The sequence below is a fragment of the Nematolebias whitei genome, chromosome 7 (assembly GCF_014905685.2).
Source record: "Nematolebias whitei isolate Nwh7 chromosome 7, NemWhi1, whole genome shotgun sequence".
Lineage (NCBI taxonomy): Eukaryota > Metazoa > Chordata > Actinopteri > Cyprinodontiformes > Rivulidae > Nematolebias > Nematolebias whitei.
Window position 1 is genome coordinate 14167420 of NC_056504.1, and position 21496 is coordinate 14188915.

The 21496-nt window shown below is 41.6% G+C and overlaps 3 protein-coding genes across 6 annotated transcripts in view; all 3 read left to right on the top strand.

Moving 5' to 3' along the window:
• The window catches only part of ndrg3a (ndrg family member 3a), a 56875-nt gene extending 55116 nt beyond the window's left edge, over window positions 1-1759 (top strand). For all 3 annotated transcript variants that reach the window (XM_037678653.1, XM_037678654.1, XM_037678655.1), the window contains one exon: window positions 132-1759. In XM_037678653.1, the coding sequence (XP_037534581.1) occupies window positions 132-289 (158 nt within the window). In that variant the 3' untranslated portion in view covers window positions 290-1759. The remainder of the gene's footprint in view (window positions 1-131) is intronic.
• A 2349-nt stretch (window positions 1760-4108) lies between these two features.
• Window positions 4109-6842, top strand: sla2a (Src like adaptor 2a). The gene is made up of 7 exons (XM_037679274.1): window positions 4109-4181; window positions 4252-4351; window positions 4438-4524; window positions 4814-4917; window positions 5809-5961; window positions 6044-6167; window positions 6524-6842. Exons 1-7 carry the CDS (start codon window positions 4109-4111, stop codon window positions 6645-6647), a joined length of 765 nt encoding a protein of 254 aa, XP_037535202.1. The 3' UTR covers window positions 6648-6842.
• Window positions 6843-9087: 2245 nt separating this feature from the next.
• trpc4apa (transient receptor potential cation channel, subfamily C, member 4 associated protein a) overlaps window positions 9088-21496 on the top strand; it is a 17584-nt gene continuing 5175 nt past the window's right edge. The window contains exons 1-16 of one of the 2 annotated variants that reach the window (XM_037679275.1): window positions 9088-9226; window positions 14352-14480; window positions 14553-14669; window positions 14798-14855; window positions 14977-15035; window positions 15182-15310; window positions 17078-17279; window positions 17365-17550; window positions 17638-17780; window positions 17858-17989; window positions 18089-18147; window positions 18219-18404; window positions 18523-18613; window positions 18724-18864; window positions 20302-20413; window positions 20575-20687. In XM_037679275.1, coding sequence (XP_037535203.1) covers window positions 9101-9226; window positions 14352-14480; window positions 14553-14669; window positions 14798-14855; window positions 14977-15035; window positions 15182-15310; window positions 17078-17279; window positions 17365-17550; window positions 17638-17780; window positions 17858-17989; window positions 18089-18147; window positions 18219-18404; window positions 18523-18613; window positions 18724-18864; window positions 20302-20413; window positions 20575-20687 — 1983 coding nt within the window. In that variant the 5' untranslated portion in view covers window positions 9088-9100. The remainder of the gene's footprint in view (window positions 9227-14351; window positions 14481-14552; window positions 14670-14797; window positions 14856-14976; window positions 15036-15181; window positions 15311-17077; window positions 17280-17364; window positions 17551-17637; window positions 17781-17857; window positions 17990-18088; window positions 18148-18218; window positions 18405-18522; window positions 18614-18723; window positions 18865-20301; window positions 20414-20574; window positions 20688-21496) is intronic. The other variant, XM_037679276.1, reaches the window with a different exon arrangement.

The window sequence follows — 21496 nt, forward strand, 5'->3', positions numbered from 1 at the left end:
CGATAAGCACTTTTTGTTTTCTGTTGTTTTCTTGTACATGTAGTCCGGCACTGAGTCTGTGATCTGTGTGAGGAGAATATTAATGCTTGTTGTTTTGGTCCCCCACCCCCCCACCCCCACTCCTCTTTCAGTGCCAGCAGCAGGAATGACTCGCCTGTCTCGTTCACGCACCACCTCCTCCTCCAGCATCACCTCCATGGAGAGCAGCCGCAGCCGCAGCAACATCAGCAGCCTTCTGGAGGGCGGCGGCAGCCAGACCGGGCCCCAAACCATGGAGGTCTCATGCTAAACCCCCCCCCCCCCCCCCAATTCTGCCTCTCATCGTAGTAATTTATGTCCCCTGTCCACCTTTCTTCTCTCTCATCCATCTTCTAAGCAACTCAAAGCCAAGGGGGCATGTTGTTGGAAAGGATGGTCTAAGAAATGTATTAACAGATGATATAATAAAGTATATTGTATACTGTTAAAGTTGCATTACTAACAGAAACTATAACTACATGCAGACATATTGTATATTTAAATGTTTAGATTGACTCATCTGTCTAATTTTGTATTTATTTATATTTTCACGTAGTTTTCACCCTCTTCACACCGTTCAGATATCCTCTTTGTGTTCAGAAGTTGTTGTTTTTTTACTTCTACATGTGGCTCTGCTTATGGTGAGTCATTTATTGTTTTGATTATCAAACACACAGCAGTGCGATTAGAGGGCACCAAAAGTTCCTGCAGGCGGCAGGTGATGTGAGACAAACGCAACAACGTAGCGTTAGCATAGCACAGTGAAGCCAAGTGAGACCCTTCTTCGCTGCGTGTCGCCCCCCGATACTCTAAGGCAGCGGTTCTCAGACGTTTTGTGTCGGGCTCCCATTTGGAGGAAAACAAATGTTCAATATTTTGTCTCTAAATTGAATTATTTTCTATTTTTTCCAAAGAACAAATAAGAACTGCACTTTGCTAAAATAACTAATTCATGAAAATATATGGACACACAAAATGTGCAATTATCTTTTTAAAACCATAATATTTGATTTGTGCACAGAAACCCTAACAAATATAAATACTGCTCATATTATCTCAGTAATAAAAGCTGATATGAATCTATTTATAAGGCAAATGTTCTTTTCAAAAGAACAATACAGTTCAGTTTGTTCCCAAATCAAATGTCTGAGCAGGAATTGGGCAGACATGTCTGTATCAGAGAGGGCTGATGTCATTTACCAGTTTCTGAAAGGGATTTTTCTGCTTCCTTGTAATCTCCATCTTTGTCCAAAACTCAGAAGCACTTATATGACAAGTGTAATGTTCCACTGAGTGATAGCATGACGTTTAATAAAATATAATCTGTTGGAGTTTTCAGACTCCCCAACACTTCATTTTAATTCTTACCATTTACTGTAATTCCTGCAGCAATGCATCCTTCTCATCTCCCTCTTTTTGCTTTAAAGCAGCAACAAGCAGTGCCCAACGTTTTCCCACCTCCACCACTTTCACTTGAACCGCTCCACCCTGACTGCGAACCGTTCCTCCAAAAAGATAAAACTTTGAGAACCACCAGCCCACCGTGCTTCTTTTTCAAATTTGAACTCGCCGAGTTTCTTTCCTCCTGCGCTGTGTTGGTGTTTGTTCAGCTGAATCGATTATTCAGTGACGTTTTGAATCTGATGTGAAATGTTTAACAGTGCTGCTCTCACTGTGGGGCCAAGCTTCTCACTGTCTGCTGATTCAGCTCATTTATATTACTACTGAATAAAGCTCCAAGACCACAACACGTCTGCTCTTCTCATTTGCCCCTAACCTTTTTTAACTCTTCGTGTGTAAACGGCAGAGGCTGTTTGAATGAACACAACCTCTTGGAGCAGAAAGTGCTGCTGCTTGTGTTAGTGGAAAAGTGAGGTGACCGCGGTGAGATCGTTTCCAACCACACTTGATTTTATTTCCTGACTGAGTGATGTCGGCTGTTGTGACAGATCTATATTTAACTAAAAAACAAACCAATCAGCTGCTCTAAAAATGAGACAAACATCAAAGTAAGAGAAGCGAACAAGAGGTGACGGCCACAGTTGTTCAGGATCTTTCTGGTTCTGTGAAGTGACGCAGATGCACCTGGACCGAGTCAGAACCACTTTGTTCTGGACTGATCTCGAAATCAAAATCAACGTAGGGTTGTGTAACACTTGACAATCAGAAATTTTGACGAAGTTCTTCAGCTTTTTGTGGTTTGAACGATTTAATATCTGATCAACTTTCCATGTGTGATAACGAGCTGCTCTGCTCATTCTTGTTTTACTCTTTCCATCCTCCGAATCTCAAAACACATTCAAGGCACAAACACTTTATCTCCTCTGTTTCCACTCAGCTGAGGCAAACCTCGGCTGCTTGGTTTTTCTTTTTCAGCTATTTGTGATACACACCGTGTGTCGGAGCTGGATGGAGTAAATTATTTTTTTTTTCACTTTGGCCAATGTTCCATCCATCCATTATCTTTACCCGCTTTTTCCTTTTTGGGGGGGGGGGGGGGGGGCTGTCACTGGTGCCCATATCCAGCAGTTACTGTGCGAGAGGTGGTGGACACCCTGGACAGGTCTCCAGTCCATCACAGGGACACATGGTGACAAAACGAGACAACCATTCACACTCTCACTCGCACCTAGAGACAATTTAGAGTTACCAATCAGTCCAACATGCATCTCAAAGCAATAACGTGAAAATGTCCTAAAAATAAAAGTAGATGGAATGCATTTGTTTTTACTGTACTACGAACAGGAGGAATAAAATATTTCATATTTTCTTTGTAAATTAATTTCATTTATTGTCATAAACCTCTTGTGTTCTTGCATTTCTGGCCTGTGACATACAAAAAAAAGGACAAAAAGACTGTTTCCTGCAAGAATTCTAAAGAAACCCCTTTTATTTATTTATTTATTTATATTAAGAATTAAAAGCCTCGTTCTGCACAAATTATTAAATGTGCGGCTCTGGTAAAAAGTTATTTTAAATTAAAAAGAGGTGCTGAACTGACCCACCTGCAGCCCAGGCGCAGGCTGCAGTGAACTAAAGGCCAGAGTATATCTTCCAAGTGGTTTAAGATTTCTCTCTTTGCTCTCAGTGCTCTTTCCTGCCACTTCCTGTGTGTAAACACACAAAGAGAAGGCTGCACAGTTGTCAACAAAAAAAATGACCGATATGTAGAAGTCACTTTAATTTCTTGTGACATTTCTCCCACAAAGTATCTAAATGTTCAGTCTTTCTTCATGGGGTCTGAGAGATGAGAACGACTCTTCAGACTCATATCTCCTGTCCCTGTTTGCAGAAAATGTGACCACTATGCTTTGACTGCAGTCCTCATATGTCGCCTACTGCTTGTAGTGCAGGCGTAATAAATGCTGCTGGTTGATTTCATAATCCTGGGGTGTGTTTTATCACGGTGCTCTGCCTCAGCTCGAGGTGTCGGAGGGTTGAACGTCACAGGACAGACTGGATGACATACATAAAGGCGAGGCGGGAGACCTCCTCCTTTCAGTCAGCCCACAGAGTGAACAGCTGCGAAAACACAGCAGCTTTCATGCGAGCAGAGCAGAGGAAGGAGAGCAGCGAATCGGACCCATCAGCAGGCCGCAGCAGAACTCTGATCGAGGTCATGCATGAGTGTGAGAGCTGAAGGAGATTTGGATTTACTCTGAGCTCAAAGAGGAATTTGTGCAAAGTTGAAGAGGTGAGTTGCACGTTTACCTCCTGGAAATTCAATCTACACCACCAGATTCACTCGTAATGCTATGATTAAATAAAAGCATCCATTTATTATTTTTTACTTTGTAAAGATGAAAAAGCGGTATGCATCCGAAGAATAAAATCTCACCTTTTCTCTGTCTTGAGAAGCTGACCTTGTTCCTCGCATGCATGCTGCATGGAAAACTGACACAGGATATCTGCTTCTTGCTGTGGTTAGACCTTCCTGTGTCAGCTTGTTTTGTAGCCTGGTTCCAAGAAATGTGCAGCACCTAAAGGTGGTTACTCAGGGTGGCAGAGTCATAATGTAAGATTTTAGTTGACACTTCTCATAGCACCTCTCATTGTGTTGTTTTCTCTTCCAGACATTTGAAATCAGAGCATGGGAACCTGCTTCACCATGTGTTGTTCCAGCCGGACCATCCTTGAAAACCAGCCAGAGTCCAACACCCCAGGTGGGTTCAGTTCCTGAACATTAAAGTGCAAAAAGAAGTGCTGCCACTCATCTTCCATGTGTCTGTGCAGAACCGGAGGAAACTTTCCTTGTGTCTCTCTACGACTACCCATCGCTTGAGCACACAGAACTAACCATGCACATGGGGGAAAGATTAACAGTTGTGGCAGAGTAAGTTTGATTTATTTAAACTTTCTTCCTCTTTATAACGAATGAATGAATGAAAACTGTCTATTTTTTCTTCTTTAATAAAACAGTGATGGTGATTTCATGATGGTGAGATCTGCGGTCACAGGCCGCGAGAGCTACATCTCCATCAACTACACGGCCAAGGTGACACACAGGTGAGAGGCCTTACAGTCTTGAAGGTGGAGGAGGTGTATGGGAGGAATGAGAGGAGGGGAGTTCCCTGAGAGGCGTGAGGAGGAACAGATGTTTGGAACATGTTCTCTCCGTCGACATGCTCGACCTCTGCCTCCAGCAGTTTCACTCCTCCTCCAGGGGTGGAAGCTGCTCTGACGTGCTTCCAGTGGATTTTCCACGCCTGAAAGCGACGGCTGACCTTTTGTTTGGACTGGAGCGCACGTTTCAGCACGACGACTCACCAGTCCTGTCGTTCTACTTGTTCTTCAGGTGGCTGTTCACTGGCATCAGCAGGTACAAAGCAGAGGAGCTGCTCAAGCATCCAAACAACCAGAGCGGTGCCTTCTTGGTCCGAGAGTCAGAGACTCACAGAGGTTAGAGTTTATGATTTAATCCGTTCAGAAAGTGAAGCACACTGCAGCTGGCACAGATGTAGACGAGCTGATGCAATGTTGACAATCTGGGGATTACATAATCTATCACTGTTTTAAAAAGTCACATTTTTTGCACAAATGTGAAAACTGAAATAAAAATAAAGACAGTATTCCTTGAAATCATGCAAACCTCCCACCACATTTCACTGAGATATAACTATTTTTATTTAGACTAATGTTGATTAGCTGCGGCAGCCATCTTGAATCGAGTTGAGTCCAAAAGTCAGTCAGATGTAGAAAGACTTCTTCTTCTTCTTTTGGCTGCTCTCTTCTTCAGGGGTCACCACAGCGAACTAACTCGCACGAAGACTTGGCAATAATTTTTACGCCAGATGTCCTTCCTGACAAAACCACAGACCACTGAGCTACCACGCCTCTCTAAGGCGTCCAGGGGAGCAGATGGTGGGGGTTAAGAGCCTTGCTCAAGAGCCCAAGGTGGGGCAAATGAAGGTGGAGGCAGGTGTGGGTGCATCACCTATCCCACCAACATTTTGATGTTGTCGCTACCTGGAGTTGAACCAGCGATCTTCCGATCACAGGCCCACTTCTCTAACCTCTGCTCCACCACTCCCTAGTTGTAGAAGGATGTCGAATGATTATTTTCTGCAAGTTTCATTGAAACTCATCCTGTGGTTTCAACTTGACCCTGTCGCAACAACTTGTTTGAGCACTACTGGTTCAGGTGCAGAACACAATCTAACGGTTAAAAAATCTACTCTCCTGGATTAGGGTTAAATTAGGATTACAAACAAGATCAGTGCTGCACAAACACAACGTTCAGAGTTCAGTCCAGACCTGTGTGTTTACTGGTGGATCTGTTCCTGCCTCCAGACTGCTACTCCCTGTCCATCCTGAGGAGGAGCAACTCTTCCAACCTGAACCCTGTGAAGCACTACCGCATCTCGCACCTGGAGAACTCCTGGGTCTACATTTCTCCTGGTCTCACCTTCCCCTCCCTCCGTCACCTGGTGGAGCACTACTCAGGTCTGTGCTGAGCTCGGAGCGCTTTATTCTCTTGTTAGTTACCTCCGCAGGCCTTTCAGTAACGCCACGCCTCCTCCCACAGACTCTGCCGACGGGCTGTGCTGTCGGCTGACGGAGCCTTGTTTCGTCCTGGGTCTGGACAGAGAGGCCCGGCCCGTCCCCATAACTGTCAGGATACCTACGATCAACTGGAAGGACATCAGAAGGTTAGAGAAAACTCCCTCCAGCTTCTCTCCTACTGATGATCGGCCACTGTGTCACTCTGTCACCCCATCTTAGGAAAGCTTGTCTTCATCAGTTTTTCTTGACATAACCCAGGAAGTGTTGATTCAAACCAACAATGTTGCACGATTTAGTGCCGAGTAAACAGATGGGGTTATTGTTGAGTTTTGTGCCAGTGGTGCAACCTGCAAAGTAAAATGCTGCAAACTCGTGTTCCTGCAGTAGTTTATAAACTCTCTAGACAATTTAATCATATTTGAAGCAGTAAGACGTCTTGTCGCAAATGAAATAAAAACAAACTGGTTAAAATCTGATTTATTATTATGTTTTTACCCCAAAGGTCTGTGATCCTCAGGAGGAAGAGGATGGAGTCCGACAACGCTCTGGTGAGCGATGGTCTGAGGGAGGCCATCAGCTCCTACCTCCAGATGACGGAGTGCAAAGATGACTTCTGGGACACGTGATGGGGGGAGCGTGCATCACTTTGAGAGATGGAAGTCAAACAGACAGAGTGGAGACATGGCCTGTCGCAGCTGCAGCATGAATAAAGCCACTGAGGGAGGCTGGTGCGCCTGAATGTCGTCTTTGTGGAGGTCCTGTAGGTGTGAGACCGAGACACTACATTGATGCTCAGTCGCATCAGAATGAACGCTGGGAGCACACAGAGGGAAGAAACAGAAATACAGACTTTTTACTTAATGCATGCCTGAATGTAAAAACACAGTTAATGTAATATTGTTTGTTTGTACAGTAATATGATTGTTATTATTAAATTATTGGAATCCAATATGAGCTGCAAAATAAATAAATATTGCATATAAACTCAACAGCATACACGACAGGGCTGTGTTTTGTCCCATTCTTGTTTGATCTAGGACTTTAGCTGTTTAACAATCCTGGGTGGTCTTTGCTTCATGACTCGTCAAATGTTTTTAATTAATGAGACGTCTGGACTGCAGGCAGGCCTGTTCCGGACCCACACTCTTTATTTAAAGATTTGCTCTTTTTGTGGAGATGAGCTGAGAATCTACAGTTTACTTTAGATAATTAAATGATTAATTCCTGCTTTAGTGTATGATTTTGTTAAATTATGGTTAATTGAATATAAGTTAAAATCAGGTTCAGGAAACTTAAAGTACTGGTAAATAAATGGTCATAAATCATCAATCCAAGTATTTACAGTGACTCTTCAGAATATCCTCCTCCTAATTCTGTGTTAGTTTGTTGACCTATTGTTTGTCTGTTTGCAGAGTTTTAGTTTATTTTTTACATTATTTTAGAAAAAAAAGACAAATTTGGTTTCTCCTTGTTCTGTAAAAATATTGTAAGAATTCCCTGTGAAGACAAATTCCACTTCAGGTGTTGAGCTCAGATATTGATATGGGTGAATAAATTAAATCTAATGGCTGGATTGCTAAAATCAATAATCCGACCTGGTGCCCTCACTTAAATGAGAGATTAAATATGTGGTTTTATGAAAAAGGGTCACCCTTCTATTCACATCTTCTATCTGCAACATGTTGCTCTAATCTACAATCAGTAATTGCGTTGTGGAGGCCTTTCCAGATAAGCTGACAGAGGCACTAATGCAGCTCCATACCATCAGGGAGGCAAGCTTTTGAACAGTGTGCTAACTGGCTTGACCGTCCCTCTCCTCTTTAATATAAAGAACATTCTGAAAAGTTTCCAAAATATTTTTTTCTGACCACAGAAAGTTTTCCCACTTTGCATCAGTCCATTTTAAATGAGCTTTGGTTCATAATGTACATGTGGCATGGAGGCTCCACAGCTGGAGAGGGGAAAGCTCTGCAGAGAGTGGTGAAGGCTGCACAGAAGACGGTTGGAGTCAGTCTCCCCACCATCACAGACATCTACACCTCCAGATGCAGGAAGAGGGCCACCTGCATCATGAAGGACCCCACTCACCCAGCACACACACTTTTGCCCCACTACCATTAGGCAGGAGGTTGAGGAGTATTAAGAGCAGAACCACTAGACTGAGGAACAGCTTCTACCCTGAAGCTGTTAATCCCTAAACAAGATAATCATTGTAATGCCACTTTAATTGGGATTGTCACTTTATCTGTGCTGCTGATTATCCATGCTGCTGATCTCATGCCTCTAAGCTGCTGTATTCATACCCGCTCACTACAGACTCATGTTCAGGCTGCTGTTTAAGACACCACATTATACTAAATTATCATTGTTTAGTGTATATCTTAGATCCTTGTATACTATTTCTTTTTTATACTTTATATCTGTTTGGATGTAACTGGGACCTTGAGTACACAATTACAATTAAACAACACAGTTATATTCTGTTTTTAATTACATACGAGAGAAACCATCTTTGAACAGAGGAGGAGGTCTAGATTTCACCTAGAATGCAGCAGTTAGACATGATACCCAGCCATTTTCACACCTATCAGGAACTTCAGCCATGTCACCAGAGTGGCTCCTCTGTATCTCAGACGCTAACGAAACCTTATTGTGAGTAGTGATAGGGCAATCTACATATGTATTTAGCTTAGCTCATCTTTATAACTCGAACTCCACTCTGTTCTTGAATTGAGAAAGCTCCTTGGATGAGAAGCAAAACGTCTTTTGTTACAAATAAAGTCCAGTTATTTTTGTCTTGAACTTTTTTGAATTTACATTACATGCACCCACTTTTGGAGCTGGGATTGTACATAATTATAACTTTGAAACAAATAAGTACAATTTTATCATAATTATGAGATACTGTGGCATAAATGCCTTCCATAAACGTCTGTTAGGATATTTTAAAATAAAAACTAAAGCAGCTGCACAGTAAACCCTGTAGTTGCGCCTCTTCACCAGCAGGTGGCGCTGAACCCCCTCAGCTGCATATCACAGCCTCCGCTTTCCTGCACGAACAGTTCAGGAAGAAGAAATAATGGCGACGCTTGTGGGTTCCGAGTTTACTTGTACTGGAAGAAAACGAAGAAACTCCAACAACAGCATAGTCACAAAGTTCACGTCCAGTAAAATCACTGGCAAGGGTTTCAGTCGAGGAACTCAGGTGAGAGAAATGGCTCTTTTTTTGACAGGTAGCACATCCGAAAGTTGAGACGACAGACCAGGGACTCGCGCTTGGGAGTCGAGCCTGAAAATGAAGACGCTATTTGGAGATGTAACTAAGGATACAGTCGCCCCTGTCAGATGGGTCTTACGAAGTGTTTCCGAACTACGTATCTGTTTCAAATGATTAATTGTGAACAATGTTTTGTCGCTGACAATCAAAAAGAAAACGTTATTGTTACCGCGAGCGAACTGAATCGGTTCAACTGGGATCTTTTGTTGTTAGCTCCTCGTTAGCTTAGCAGTTATACCTTGGTTCAGTGAGGTGTTTTGTAGATTTAGGTTAATCTCTTCAAACTTTGTTTTTCACTGTCCTACAGTTGGGTCTTAGTCTTCCTAAAAAGCCCGCAGTGTAAGTCCAGAAGTGCTTAAAACATCTAACTCTCCGCAGTAACATTTTACTAATGTTAGCAGACGGAGCTAGGGCAGCTGAGCTCAGGTGATGACGTAATGACGCACAATCAAAATCACCGTCGTTTCCATTAATTGAGTGCGTCAGTGCTGCAGTTTAGGCAGGTTAAAAAGTTTTTTGGTTTCATCTCAAGCGATTGTTTACAGTGTTAACTTTCGGAGCATTTTTTGTTTATCTGGTTTGCAACAACAAAATAAAAACAATGCCACCAGATTTCATTGTCACAAGTCTTCAGGTTTATAAAATATTTAGATACATCTGTAACAATGAAACTGCAAATCTCTTCTCACTTTCAGAGCTTTACAAGAGTTTAATTTGTTTTCAGGTGACTGATGCTATAAAAAGACATCTGGTACATATTAATAAAAAGGGGTCACAAATAAGATAAGAACTTTATTGATCCTGCAGGAAATTGTTATCAATACTGATATATTTTCCACATTTATGACTAACTCCCAATAAAACAAACAAAAAACATTTAGGAAAGCCTGTCATTATTTGAGGTTGAATGAATGAGTGAAATGACAAAATGTGACATTAAGTTTAACAAAGTATTCTTGCAGAGACTGCACCTATTGTTTTGTTGATGTATTTCACATAATCTGTAATAAAATAGTCACATTGTCTGGCACTGCATATCTGTTGCCTCTTAAGTTAATACTTACTGAATGTGACTTTGAAGAGAGCATTTGGTAAACGGGTCTACATAAAACACTTAATTTCAACAGTTCTGATCGTTACAAGTTCTCATGTAACGAGTATTAAACTTGTTGCATCTTACTTGCAGTATATTTGTATTTATAGGTTATAGTCTCTGTCAGGTGGTTATGGTTTTAGATCTTGGAGGAAAAGGTTTTGTTTTTTGGCTATAGCTTTCAACTGTTTGACCTGGGCTGATTCTCTCCACTTGTATATTAAAAGATTATTTATAACAGTTTTTCTTAAAAACTTTGTACCACACAATTTGAGGAAATTTCAATTATCTTAACTCTGCCACCCACCCACACCCCCCTCATTTCTGAGACAATTAAATGCCCAGAAAAATTTGTTATTGTGACAGGCCTACCTGTGATCAGAGGTTGCCGGTCAACTCCCCAGACTGACAACATCAAAATGTTGGTGGAAAATGTGAAACACCCACATCTGCCTCGGCCCTCATTTGTCCCACTCTGGGCCCATGAGCAATGAGTAAGGCCTTTAAATTCCCCACCCCCCACCCCCCGGCTTCTCTCCGGGCATCTTGGTTGGCAGCCCACTGCTTCACGTGTATGTGCTCACATGTCCAATAAGAAAAATGCAGAGAATTAATTTTCCCATTAGGGATTAATAGAGTACAATAAAAAATAGTTTAAGATTAACTACCAACAAAATATTTTCAGGTTTGTCCGGTTTTAAATCGGGCCACGGCACAGAGACGGCACTTTTAGGAGTTTTAAATGACCTTTCTTTAACCGTTGACCCAGGAAGCTGTGCTGTTCTAGTGCTTAGACCTTTCTGCTGCCTTTGATACTGTGGACCACAGCATCATGTGGTCACAGCTTTAACATGTGGTTGGTATCAAAGGCACAGTTTTATCCTGGTTTTAGATCCTGCCTGACTGACAGGAATATTTTTGTTCATTTAGGGGAATGTTCTTCATCTGCAGTTCTTCTAATCTGTGGGGTCCCTCAAGGGTCTATTTTAGGTCCAATGTTTTTTAATCTTTATATGTTGCCTTTTGGGGGCTCATTTTTAGAAAAATATAACATTTCTTTTCATAGCTTTGCTGATGATATTCAGTTGTATTTTACCATCAAGTCAGACAGGGTCATTCTGCTGGAATCACTCGAACTGTCTGAGTGATATTAAAATATTGTTGAAACTAAATTTTCTGAATCTAAATGAAAAATAAAACTGAAATCATTAGCTTTGGAAAAGGTAATGCCCTTGACATTCTTGGCTCCTTGGCTTCATACAGCCACTCCACTGTCAAGAATCTGGGGGATTATTTTTGATAGTATTTGTAAATTAGACAAACAGATAAATGCAGTTGTGAAATCCAGCTTCTTCCAACTAAGACTCATTGTTGCCAAGGTGAAGTCTTGTCTCCCTTCCAGAGACCTCGAAAAGGTGATTCACGCTTTTATCACCTCTCGTTTGGACTATTGTAAATCGTTATATCTTTGTTTAGATCAATGCTTCTCAATTATTTTCGGTTACGCTCCCCCTAGGAAGAAGTAAACATTTCGTGCCCCCCCCCCCCCCCCAACTCTCTGCCGTGACTGTAAATAGTATAATTTGTCTAAAAAATTATTATAAGTACACCTCTGCATAACATTGTACCCTTATTAACATTAAATAAAGAAAGAAATATAGATCAACTTACAACAAAGATTATTAACATTGTTTTATAGTCTGTAACAGAAAAGGCTTAAAGTACATCAATTTGCCTGAAATTAAAAATATATATATCCTTATTTAAACTAAACATTTTTGACCATTTGATACTGAACGATCAAATTAAATACAATCAATAAATAATAATAAATTCAAATTGATCAGCAACATTTTAACTCAGGAGTATTATATACAACGCTTTGACCTACAAAACAAAAATGAATAAAACAATTTGTGTTTTTTTGTTTTTTTTTTAATCAAAATGAGGAAGTTGGGATTAATGGCTACAATGAGCACGTTTTGCAGTGCGCAGCTTTTTGAAGCGGAGTTTGAAACATGATCCTGCAGCTCTCAGCTCCTGCTCGATGTTTAGCTGGACCTGGACCTGGACTCAGAGCAGAAACAGCAGAGAAGCTGCAAAGAGCTCAAGAGTGAGCGAGATGTGGGGGGATGTGGCGCTCACAAGAACCTGACAAGTTGTTTAATGACAAAATATATTTTGTTAGCAAAGAATAGAGTCCTAACATTTGTTAAACATTGTTTTTATAACAAATTTTAAAAAACATTTTGCTTTGACAATCGATAAAACTAAAACATTTTGTCAACGTGAAAGAGGAAAGAGGGGGCAGGTGTCACTCTCGCTTTGACTTTATACTCTTTGTTGCTGCGCGCTGTGGGTGAAATGTGTCCAGAGCTGAGGATTTGTTAGTAAAGAATAGAGTCCTAACATTTAGTAAACATTACTTCTGTATTTAAAAAAAAAAAGATTAAATTGTGCTTTGACAAACTAAATAAAAATTGTTAAAGTCAAAGCAGAAGAGGGGCAGGTAACGCTCTTGCTTTGAGTTTATTCTCTGTCGCATGCGTGCTGTGGGTGACAAGCGTCCAGAGCGTCACCAGCTGAGGTGTCACAGCGACACGGTTCAATCATGGCTCCCCAAACAACAAGACAGACATATTTGTTCATAACTTTATTATTAGTCAGACTGAGAGTTGACGGATTTTAACAAACAGTTGCCAAACTCACCCTGACACAATGAGAATGGTGTAAAAAATCAAAAACCTAATCCCTGCCGCAAAATGTTCTCCGGGGTCACATGCGCCCCCCTTGGCATTGCTCCGGGCCCCCCCAGGGGGGCACGCCCCACTATTTGAGAAGGACTGGTTTAGATGAATCATCTTTGCATTGTTTACAATCTGTCCAGAACGCAGCAGCTCGTCTTTTAACAGCAACTTGAAAACATGAACACATAACCCCTGTCCTGGCTTCTCTCCACGGACTTCCTGTTCACTTCTGGATTGATTTTAAAATTTTATTGCTTGTTTTTAAAGTTTTAAAAGGTCTAGCCCCGTCTTATTTATGTGATCTTAACATATACGTTCCAATAAGAGCACTCTGGTCCACCAACCAGTTTCTCTTAGATGTCCCCAGATTCAAACTGAAGTCCAGAGGTGATCGGGCTTTTGCGATTGCTGCTTCAAGAGTGTGGAATAGTTTACCTGATAATTTAAAAACCGCTGAGTAAGCCTGTCGCGATAAACAATAAATCAGTTATTCGCATGATCCGTCACCATGTCAGCCCATGTCACATCAAGGGCCCTCCCTCCCATTTTTCTTAGAGACGCTGCTCAACTATCCATTCTTTGGTTCAGTCTTATACTGCCATCAGGTGGTCAAAAAAGGTATTACACCCCAAACAAATCAACATTTCTTCTTACATTTGATAATTATTTAAAAATTTCAAACAATGTTATCGTTTATCGCAATAATTTCTGAGACAATTAATCGCCAAGCAAATTTTGTTATCGTGACTGACAGGCCTATTGCTGAGACTGTTGAGACTTAAATCTCTGCTCAAAACTCATCTGTTTTTCTGACATTTGATCCACGCAGAGTCTGAGAATCAGTTAGAGCTGATTTTTCTTGGTGTGGTTTGTTGTATATTATTCTTTACTTCCTTGTGCTTCATTAGTGACACAAGATGTATTTTCTTCTTTTTATGTTTTCATTTTAATTTGACTAAATTGTACAGCCCTTTGGTCAACTTTTATGTGCTATATAAATAAATTGACAATGACATTTGATACCTGCATAAACCACATTTTATAGATGTTTGTTCTTTTTTATCTTTGCAATAAACATTTTGTATGAGAAATTCTCTAATATAAAATAAAGTTTTAAAATACTGCCAAAAAAAACCCTCCCTTTGTAGCAAATAACTATTCCATTTTCAGTAGGCACGTGGTGCTAAATAAAGTTGCGTTTTGTGTGTTGCAGCTCCCAGGAGGCCTGCTCCAGGAGAGAGATAAACGTGCCAAGTGGCATGGCATCCCTGTTTTGCTTCAGAAGCTCTACGAGAGCAGCCATCCCAACAGTGACCTCTCCCACGCTCACAGTTTTCTCAAGGTTTGTTGAACACACTGAAGTTTTAGTCACGTGGTTGATGGTTGGATTATTGTAAACCATGTTCTTCGTCAGGTATTATCATCACAGCTCTCCATGGAGGCCATGTCCTTTGTCACAGAAGACCGGAAGACTGCTCAGGAATCCACCTTCCCCAACACGTATACCTTTGACCTTTTTGGTGGAGTCGAAGTAAGTCTGATACTTGTGACGTGTTTTTTTATTTATTTTAAAAAAAATTAATGAGACTTTTAAGTGTCAGGTGTATTGTGACTTACTGAGATTCCAGTAAAGACTTTATTTCAAACTTTTTTTGGTAGCTGCTTGTGGAAATCTTGATGAGACCCACACTAACTATGCAGAAGAAAATACCTAAAAGTGAGTAGGACTAACATTGTAAATGTGCTGTTGTCTGCTCTCTCGCAAATAAAAGTATTTTTAGGTTTACTGTTTATGTAATTGTATGATACTCATGCTTATATCTGTGCTCCTGTTGCAGCAGTGAATGATGACTTGGTCAAAGACTGCCTTAGTGTTCTGTACAATTGTTGTATATGTGTAAGTATCTTTAAGTTTTTAAAGTTCTGAGTAATGTCAGAGAAAGTTCCTATATTTTATACCAGTTGAAAGTGTGTAATATTTTAAATCTTTGAGGTTTTAATGCAGTTAACAGGAATGCAAAAATGTATTGTTTCAATTCTCAGACTGAAGGGGTGACAAAGAGCCTGGCAGCGAGGGACGATTTTGTTTTGTTTCTCTTCACCCTGATGACAAACAAGAAGACGTTCCTGCAGACTGCAACTCTTATTGAAGACATTCTAGGAGTGAAAAAGGTCAGTGTTGTACTTTAGAGTCTGCAGAATAAACATGGGAAGTTGCTCTTGAAGTAGTTTTTTAGAGTGACTTTTGTCAAGTTTTGTAACTTTAATAATTATTGATCTCCTTCACTCTTTTTGCACTCTTTTTGTAATATAGTAGTCCCTCATTTAGTGCGGGAGTTATGTTCCGCACTCACCCCCCACAATAAGTGAACAGCGAAGTAGGGACATTATACTTATTTTAGAGCTTTAGAGATCCTTCCCACACTCTTGTAATGTTCTACCCTCTTAAACCCACATCATTTTAACAACGTGTATTTTTACTGTACAGTACTGCAACATTTTATCAGCTCTGCAGAACAGCAGTGGCTCGGTTATGCTTGGTTCCAGTCCGACTTGGTTCCATTTTGGCGGAACTACCCTGCCAGTTCTGGTCGGCTCTCTTGCTCGGGGTAGTAGTGGTGGGCTCCAGAGGGAACACCAGACCTATGGGCGGCGTTTCCCTGCTCGGGGTCTTCATGGGCGGGCTAGCAGCTCTCGGGTTCACTGATGAGTCTGGGGGTCCGGTTCTGCTCCTGTTTTGGTCTGGTTCTGTGCAGTCCTTGAGCACCGAAACTCATTTTGGGGGTGGCGGACCTTTGGGTGGTTAGCGCGGGACCGGAGGTGGTCCGATTGTGTCAAAGTCTGGATAAAAAAAGTCCCAGTTGGTTCCGGAAACAGCGCCGGACCTACGGTGGCGTCTCCCCGCTCCAAGGTCCTTGTGGGCCGGCTAGCAGCTCTCGGATTCGCTGATGGTTCTGGAGTAGAGCTGTCATTTCTAACCCGAACTTGGCCCAGTCCGACCCAGATTCGGGCCGGGCCATAATAATGTGCGGGCCGGGCCAGTCTCGGGCTTTGATATGGTTTTACGAATCATACAGCACAAGTAAAACTAAAAAAGAACGCATGATATAAAATTGTGTTAATCTACTTGTAGAGGAGGAGGCAGGTCCGACCGGCTGGTTTCAAGAGGTTAAAAAAAAAGTTGCATTAAGTTCAGATGGACAACCTGTCACCTGCTGTGTGCGTCCGCTGACACGCCGGTTGAAATGGACTTGCAATCTGTCCAGGGTGTACCCCGCCTCTCGCTCAGTGAATGCCAGACATGGGCACCAGCGACCCCCGTGACCCAAAATGGAAGAAGCGGGTAAAAGATAATGATGGAAACATGACTTCTGAGTGGGGCACTGTTGTCCTCTGAGAAATGTAGTCCTTATGAACGGGGATACAGTGTAGGCTTGTTGAGAGAAAACTACAAAATGGTGGCGCCTGTCTCAAGTATGTTATTTTGCTGTTAACTTTTTACTGTACAGTACTGTATCCAGTACTGTCCCAATCATGTTAGTAATATTAAAGTTGACAATCATGTGTCCTGTACAATTTTTTTTCTTGTGTACAATCTTACTTTGAAAAACCGCAAAAGAGCGAGTCCGTGACGGTCGAACTGTGAAGTAGTGAGGGACCACTGTATAGAATATGAAACGTCTTTTATAGGAGGTAAAACAATGTTTTTCAGCTCCGACAGCTTTATAATGTTGTGTATGTATAGTCTGTTCTTGTTTGTGTATGGACAAATTAAAAATGTTTCTCTGAGTTTAGAGTGCTGTTTAGTTCAGCATCAGTGTGAATTTTTTAATTTTATTTTACTTTGAAACATTTATAAAACACTTAGTTATTAATTAAAATATGATGGTCAGTGTTATGTCTGCATTTGGTGACTCTACATATGTTTTTGCCTTGAAGGAGATGATCCAGCTAGACGGGATCCCCAACTTGTCCGGCCTGGTCCAAAGCTTTGACCAGCAACAGCTGGCCAACTTTTGTCGCATCCTGTCTGTCACCATTTCAGAACCTGACATCGGGAATGATGACAAACACACTTTATTGGCCAAAAATGTACAGCAGAAGTGCAACACCAGTCCTTCACGGGCTGAGGTCAACCAGGGTGGGTATCTTTCCTGCACAACAACCAAGTTCAAGTGTGCTGTACCACTTCAAAGAATACATGTTTTAATAAACTCTTCTTACAGTCACTCTTCTGAACATCCCTGGCTTCATCGAGCGGCTGTGTAAACTCGCTACCAGAAAGGTTTCTGAAGCCACAGGAGCAAATTTCCTGCAGGAGCTGGAAGACTGGTACACGTGGCTGGACAACGCTCTGGTTCTTGATGCTCTCATGCAGATGGCCACCGAGGAGGGTGAGCAAAGCAACACAGGCAAGATCATTGTGTATTTAATTTCTTTGCTTGAATCTCCTAAAATGTATTTGTAGCATTCATTTGTTTGTTTATTTGTATCTTTAGAGTCATCAGATGAGAGTTCTCTGGCCACCAGCCCCCTGAGATATAGACTGCCTCAGTCCATGAAGATTGTCCATGAGATCATGTATAAAGTGGAAGTGCTCTACGTGCTCTGTGTTCTTCTAATGGGCCGACAGAGGAATCAGGTTCGTTTCCTTTTAAGTTTAGAGTGGCGTTAAGGCTGAACTTAGATTCTCACACGTCTTTTGCCTTTTTGTTTTAGGTCCACAAGATGCTGGCTGAGTTCCGCCTCATCCCGGGTCTCAACAATCTGTTTGACAAGCTCATCTGGAGGAAGTACACAGCCTCCAATCATGTGGTGCACGGCCAGAATGAAAACTGCGACTGTAGTCCTGTAAGAACTGTTTCATCAAGTCTCTTCAAGACATAAACTGTGTCTGTCTGCGTAAAACTTGTTGCATTTTCAAATAATCTGTTTCTTTTAATTATGCAGGAAATATCCTTTAAAATCCAGTTTTTGCGACTACTTCAGAGCTTCAGTGATCACCATGAGTGAGTGCCCTTTAGTTCACTTCCAGTATCACTTTCAATTCTTACGTCTTATGAACACGTCTGTCTTCCAGGAACAAGTATCTGCTCCTTAATAATCAGGAGCTGAATGAGCTGAGTGCCATATCCATGAAGGCCAACATCCCTGAGGTGGAAGCTCTGGTCAACACGGACAGAAGCTTAGTTTGTGACGGTAAGAAGGGTCTCCTCACGCGCCTCCTCACTGTCATGAAGAGGGAGCCTCCCGACTCGTCTTTCAGGTTAGTATCAAAGACAGCGTGGGTATAATTTAATACAAACTTTTTTATAAGAGACAAAACATCTTCTTTTGCCTGGACCTTGTTTACTGATTCTGTGTTTGAATATTTATAAATCCAGGTTCTGGCAGGCGAGGGCAGTGGAAAGTTTTCTGAGAGGAGCAACATCTTACGCAGATCAAATGTTTCTTCTAAAGAGAGGTCTATTAGAGGTAAAACCACAGCAAGTAGTAGTTGTCTTCTTTAAAGACCAAATTAAATGTTTCTTTTAAATATTCACTTGGTGAACGGCTTCTCGTTTTCTGCTTCCACCCTTCGACAGCACATCCTGTTCTGCATCATAGACAGCGGGTGCACGTCTCGAGATGTCCTTCAGAGCTACTTTGATCTTCTCGGAGAGCTCATGAAGTTCAACATTGATGCCTTCAAAAGATTCAACAAATATGTCAACACTCCAGAGAAGGTATGATTCTGTACCTATTAAGTCCATCCAAACATCCTTCCATTATCCATCCAAACATCCATCCATTATCTATCCATCCGGCCAATATCTTTACCCGCTTATTCCTTTTTGGGTCACAGGGGTCACTGGTGCCCATGTCCAGCAGTCACTGTGTGAGAGGCGGGGGACACCCTGGACAGGTCTCCAGTCCATCACAGGGACACATAGAGACAAACGAGACAAACGACCATTCACACTCACTCACCTAGGGACAATTTAGAGTTACCAATCAGTCTAACATGCATGTTTTTGGTCTGTGGGAGGAAACTGGAGTACCTGGAGAAAACCCACGCATGCACGGAGAGAACATGCAAACTCCACCCAGAAAGACCCTCGACCGGGATTTGAACTGGGGTGACCTGCTCGCTGAGAGTCAGCGACTCTACTAACTGCACCACCGTGCTGCCCCTATTAAGTCTTTCTGGTATAAAATATGAAAAACAAAATTTATGCAATATTTCATTACAGTAGTCCCTTGTTTATCACGGGGGATCCGTACCCTGAAAGACCTGTGATAAGTGAAAACCGCCAAGTAGGAATAGTAGTTCAAGTATTAAGTAGTAGTTTAGTTTATTATTTTATAGATATATATAAAGGCATTTTAAACCCTTCCCACACTCTAGCAATATTGTAAACAATGTTTCTAAACTCAAAACACTCTAAAAGAGCACAACATGTCATGATTTCAGCTCCCTGCCTCCTCTTCTCTTTGCCACCTGCAAGCGCTCCTGGCCACGTTCACTTCTCCGCTCTGCACCCTGAACATCTGATCAGCTGTTCAACTGCAGCAGGAAGTTTATCCTGCAGCAGTATGGGCTGCACAAAGCTGCAGCAGGTGCTAAATAATTTAAAATAATTTATTTTACATAAAAATTTCTTGCCGATCGTGCGGCTCATCCATCAATCAGCCACTTGTCATGTCCACTCTTATTTTGAAAAACCGCGATAGAGTGAGTCTGCGATAAATGAACCACGAAGTAGCGAGGGAGTACAGCAAGTGGTCTTAGGTAAAAGTTTGAGTATTCTTTTGCACATAAAATTACCAAAAATGACCTTTTACTTGAATGCGCCTGCTCTGTAGTTTGTTTCATTGTATTTCTAGAACTCTGCTTGAAAAGAGAAAAAGTTTTATCTCAGGGTCTTAGTGCTGCTTGTATCAGTGAAACACACTCTTCAATCTGTAGTTTTTTTACACAACATAAACAGCATTATGGTGTAAATATAATTACTACATGATATGATATTGGCACATCTTCCAGTGAAACGGTTCTGCTTTCACACACCACATTGTCCTATCTATTATTGTCTCTGTAGAAATGTTGTGTATGTAGTGGATTGAAACTTTACAGCAACTTTTGAATAATCATTAATGGTAAAATTGCATTTTCTTCTTTTCAGTTTCAGGCTTTCCTGACCCAGATTAACAGCTCATTAGTGGACTCAAACATGCTGGTGCGCTGCATTGTCCTTTCTTTGGACCGCTTTGAGAGCCAAACTGAAGATGTCAAAGGTATATAGGGATTGAGTATCTTTCAACTTCTTAAATCTGATTTACTTGAAGAAAAAAATAGTCTCAGATCAGTTTGTTTATTAAATTAATAAAAGCTGAAATGCTGGTAATTTGTGCAGATAAACCATGCCGTGCTGTTCTTGTGTTTTATTTCCACCCAGTGATGGAGGTTCTGTCTGAGTGCTGCTTGTTGTCCTACGTGGCTAGAGTTGAGAACAGGCTGTCTTTCCTCTTCCGTCTCATCAACATCATCAATGTTCAAACTCTCACGCAGGTGAATTCTTTTACTTTCTGCCTTTCTTTGGACATGTTTACAGAATGTTACAGGTTAGAAGTTGGGATTTAGTCGAGTAATTTAGGAGCAACTTAGTGGAAGCCTATGGTAAATCAGGTACAGTTTGGCAGGCTACTTTACACCTAAAGCAATAGTTCAGATCTTTTGAAGTGGGGTGCTGTGGAAAGGTTATGAACAGTGGTGAACACTAATCTACTAACAGCCAATAGTGAAGATAACTTTTTAGTGTTTTCACTAACTTTGGAAACCGTTAGCAAACTGATTATCTTCCACTAACTTGGGTTCCGCTAACTTTAAGTCCGCTAACAAAATTCACATGTTTGTTCCTGTCTGTTGTGGGCGTGTCTCTAAGAGTCCATTAGGCATGCAGTCGGCTAGCCACATGTACACGTGACAAGACGTGACTGGTCGATGCAGCTGAACAGCTTTGTGTAACCCAGCAGAATCAAACTAACATCAACAGGTGTTGGTCAGTCTCACCTTCCTGTCTTCAACTGGAAGGAGACGAAGACGTGACACAGACTGTGTGACAGTCGCCTTAGCAGTTAGCATTAGCTTCTGCAATTTTTTCAGCAGTTTAGCGTTAGCTGTGCCTACCACCGGTTATGAACATTTGTATTACCTGTTGAAGAAAACTTTTTAAAGGCCTCTTTACAATCAGTGTGTATTTCTGACCTGAGATACACGTGGATTAATGTTCTCCGGTGCCGTGGTGGATTTTTGTCATTTTGAATGCGGCTAAGATGGATTTCTGTCATCTGTAAAAATTTAAGGGGGGGGGGGGGGGG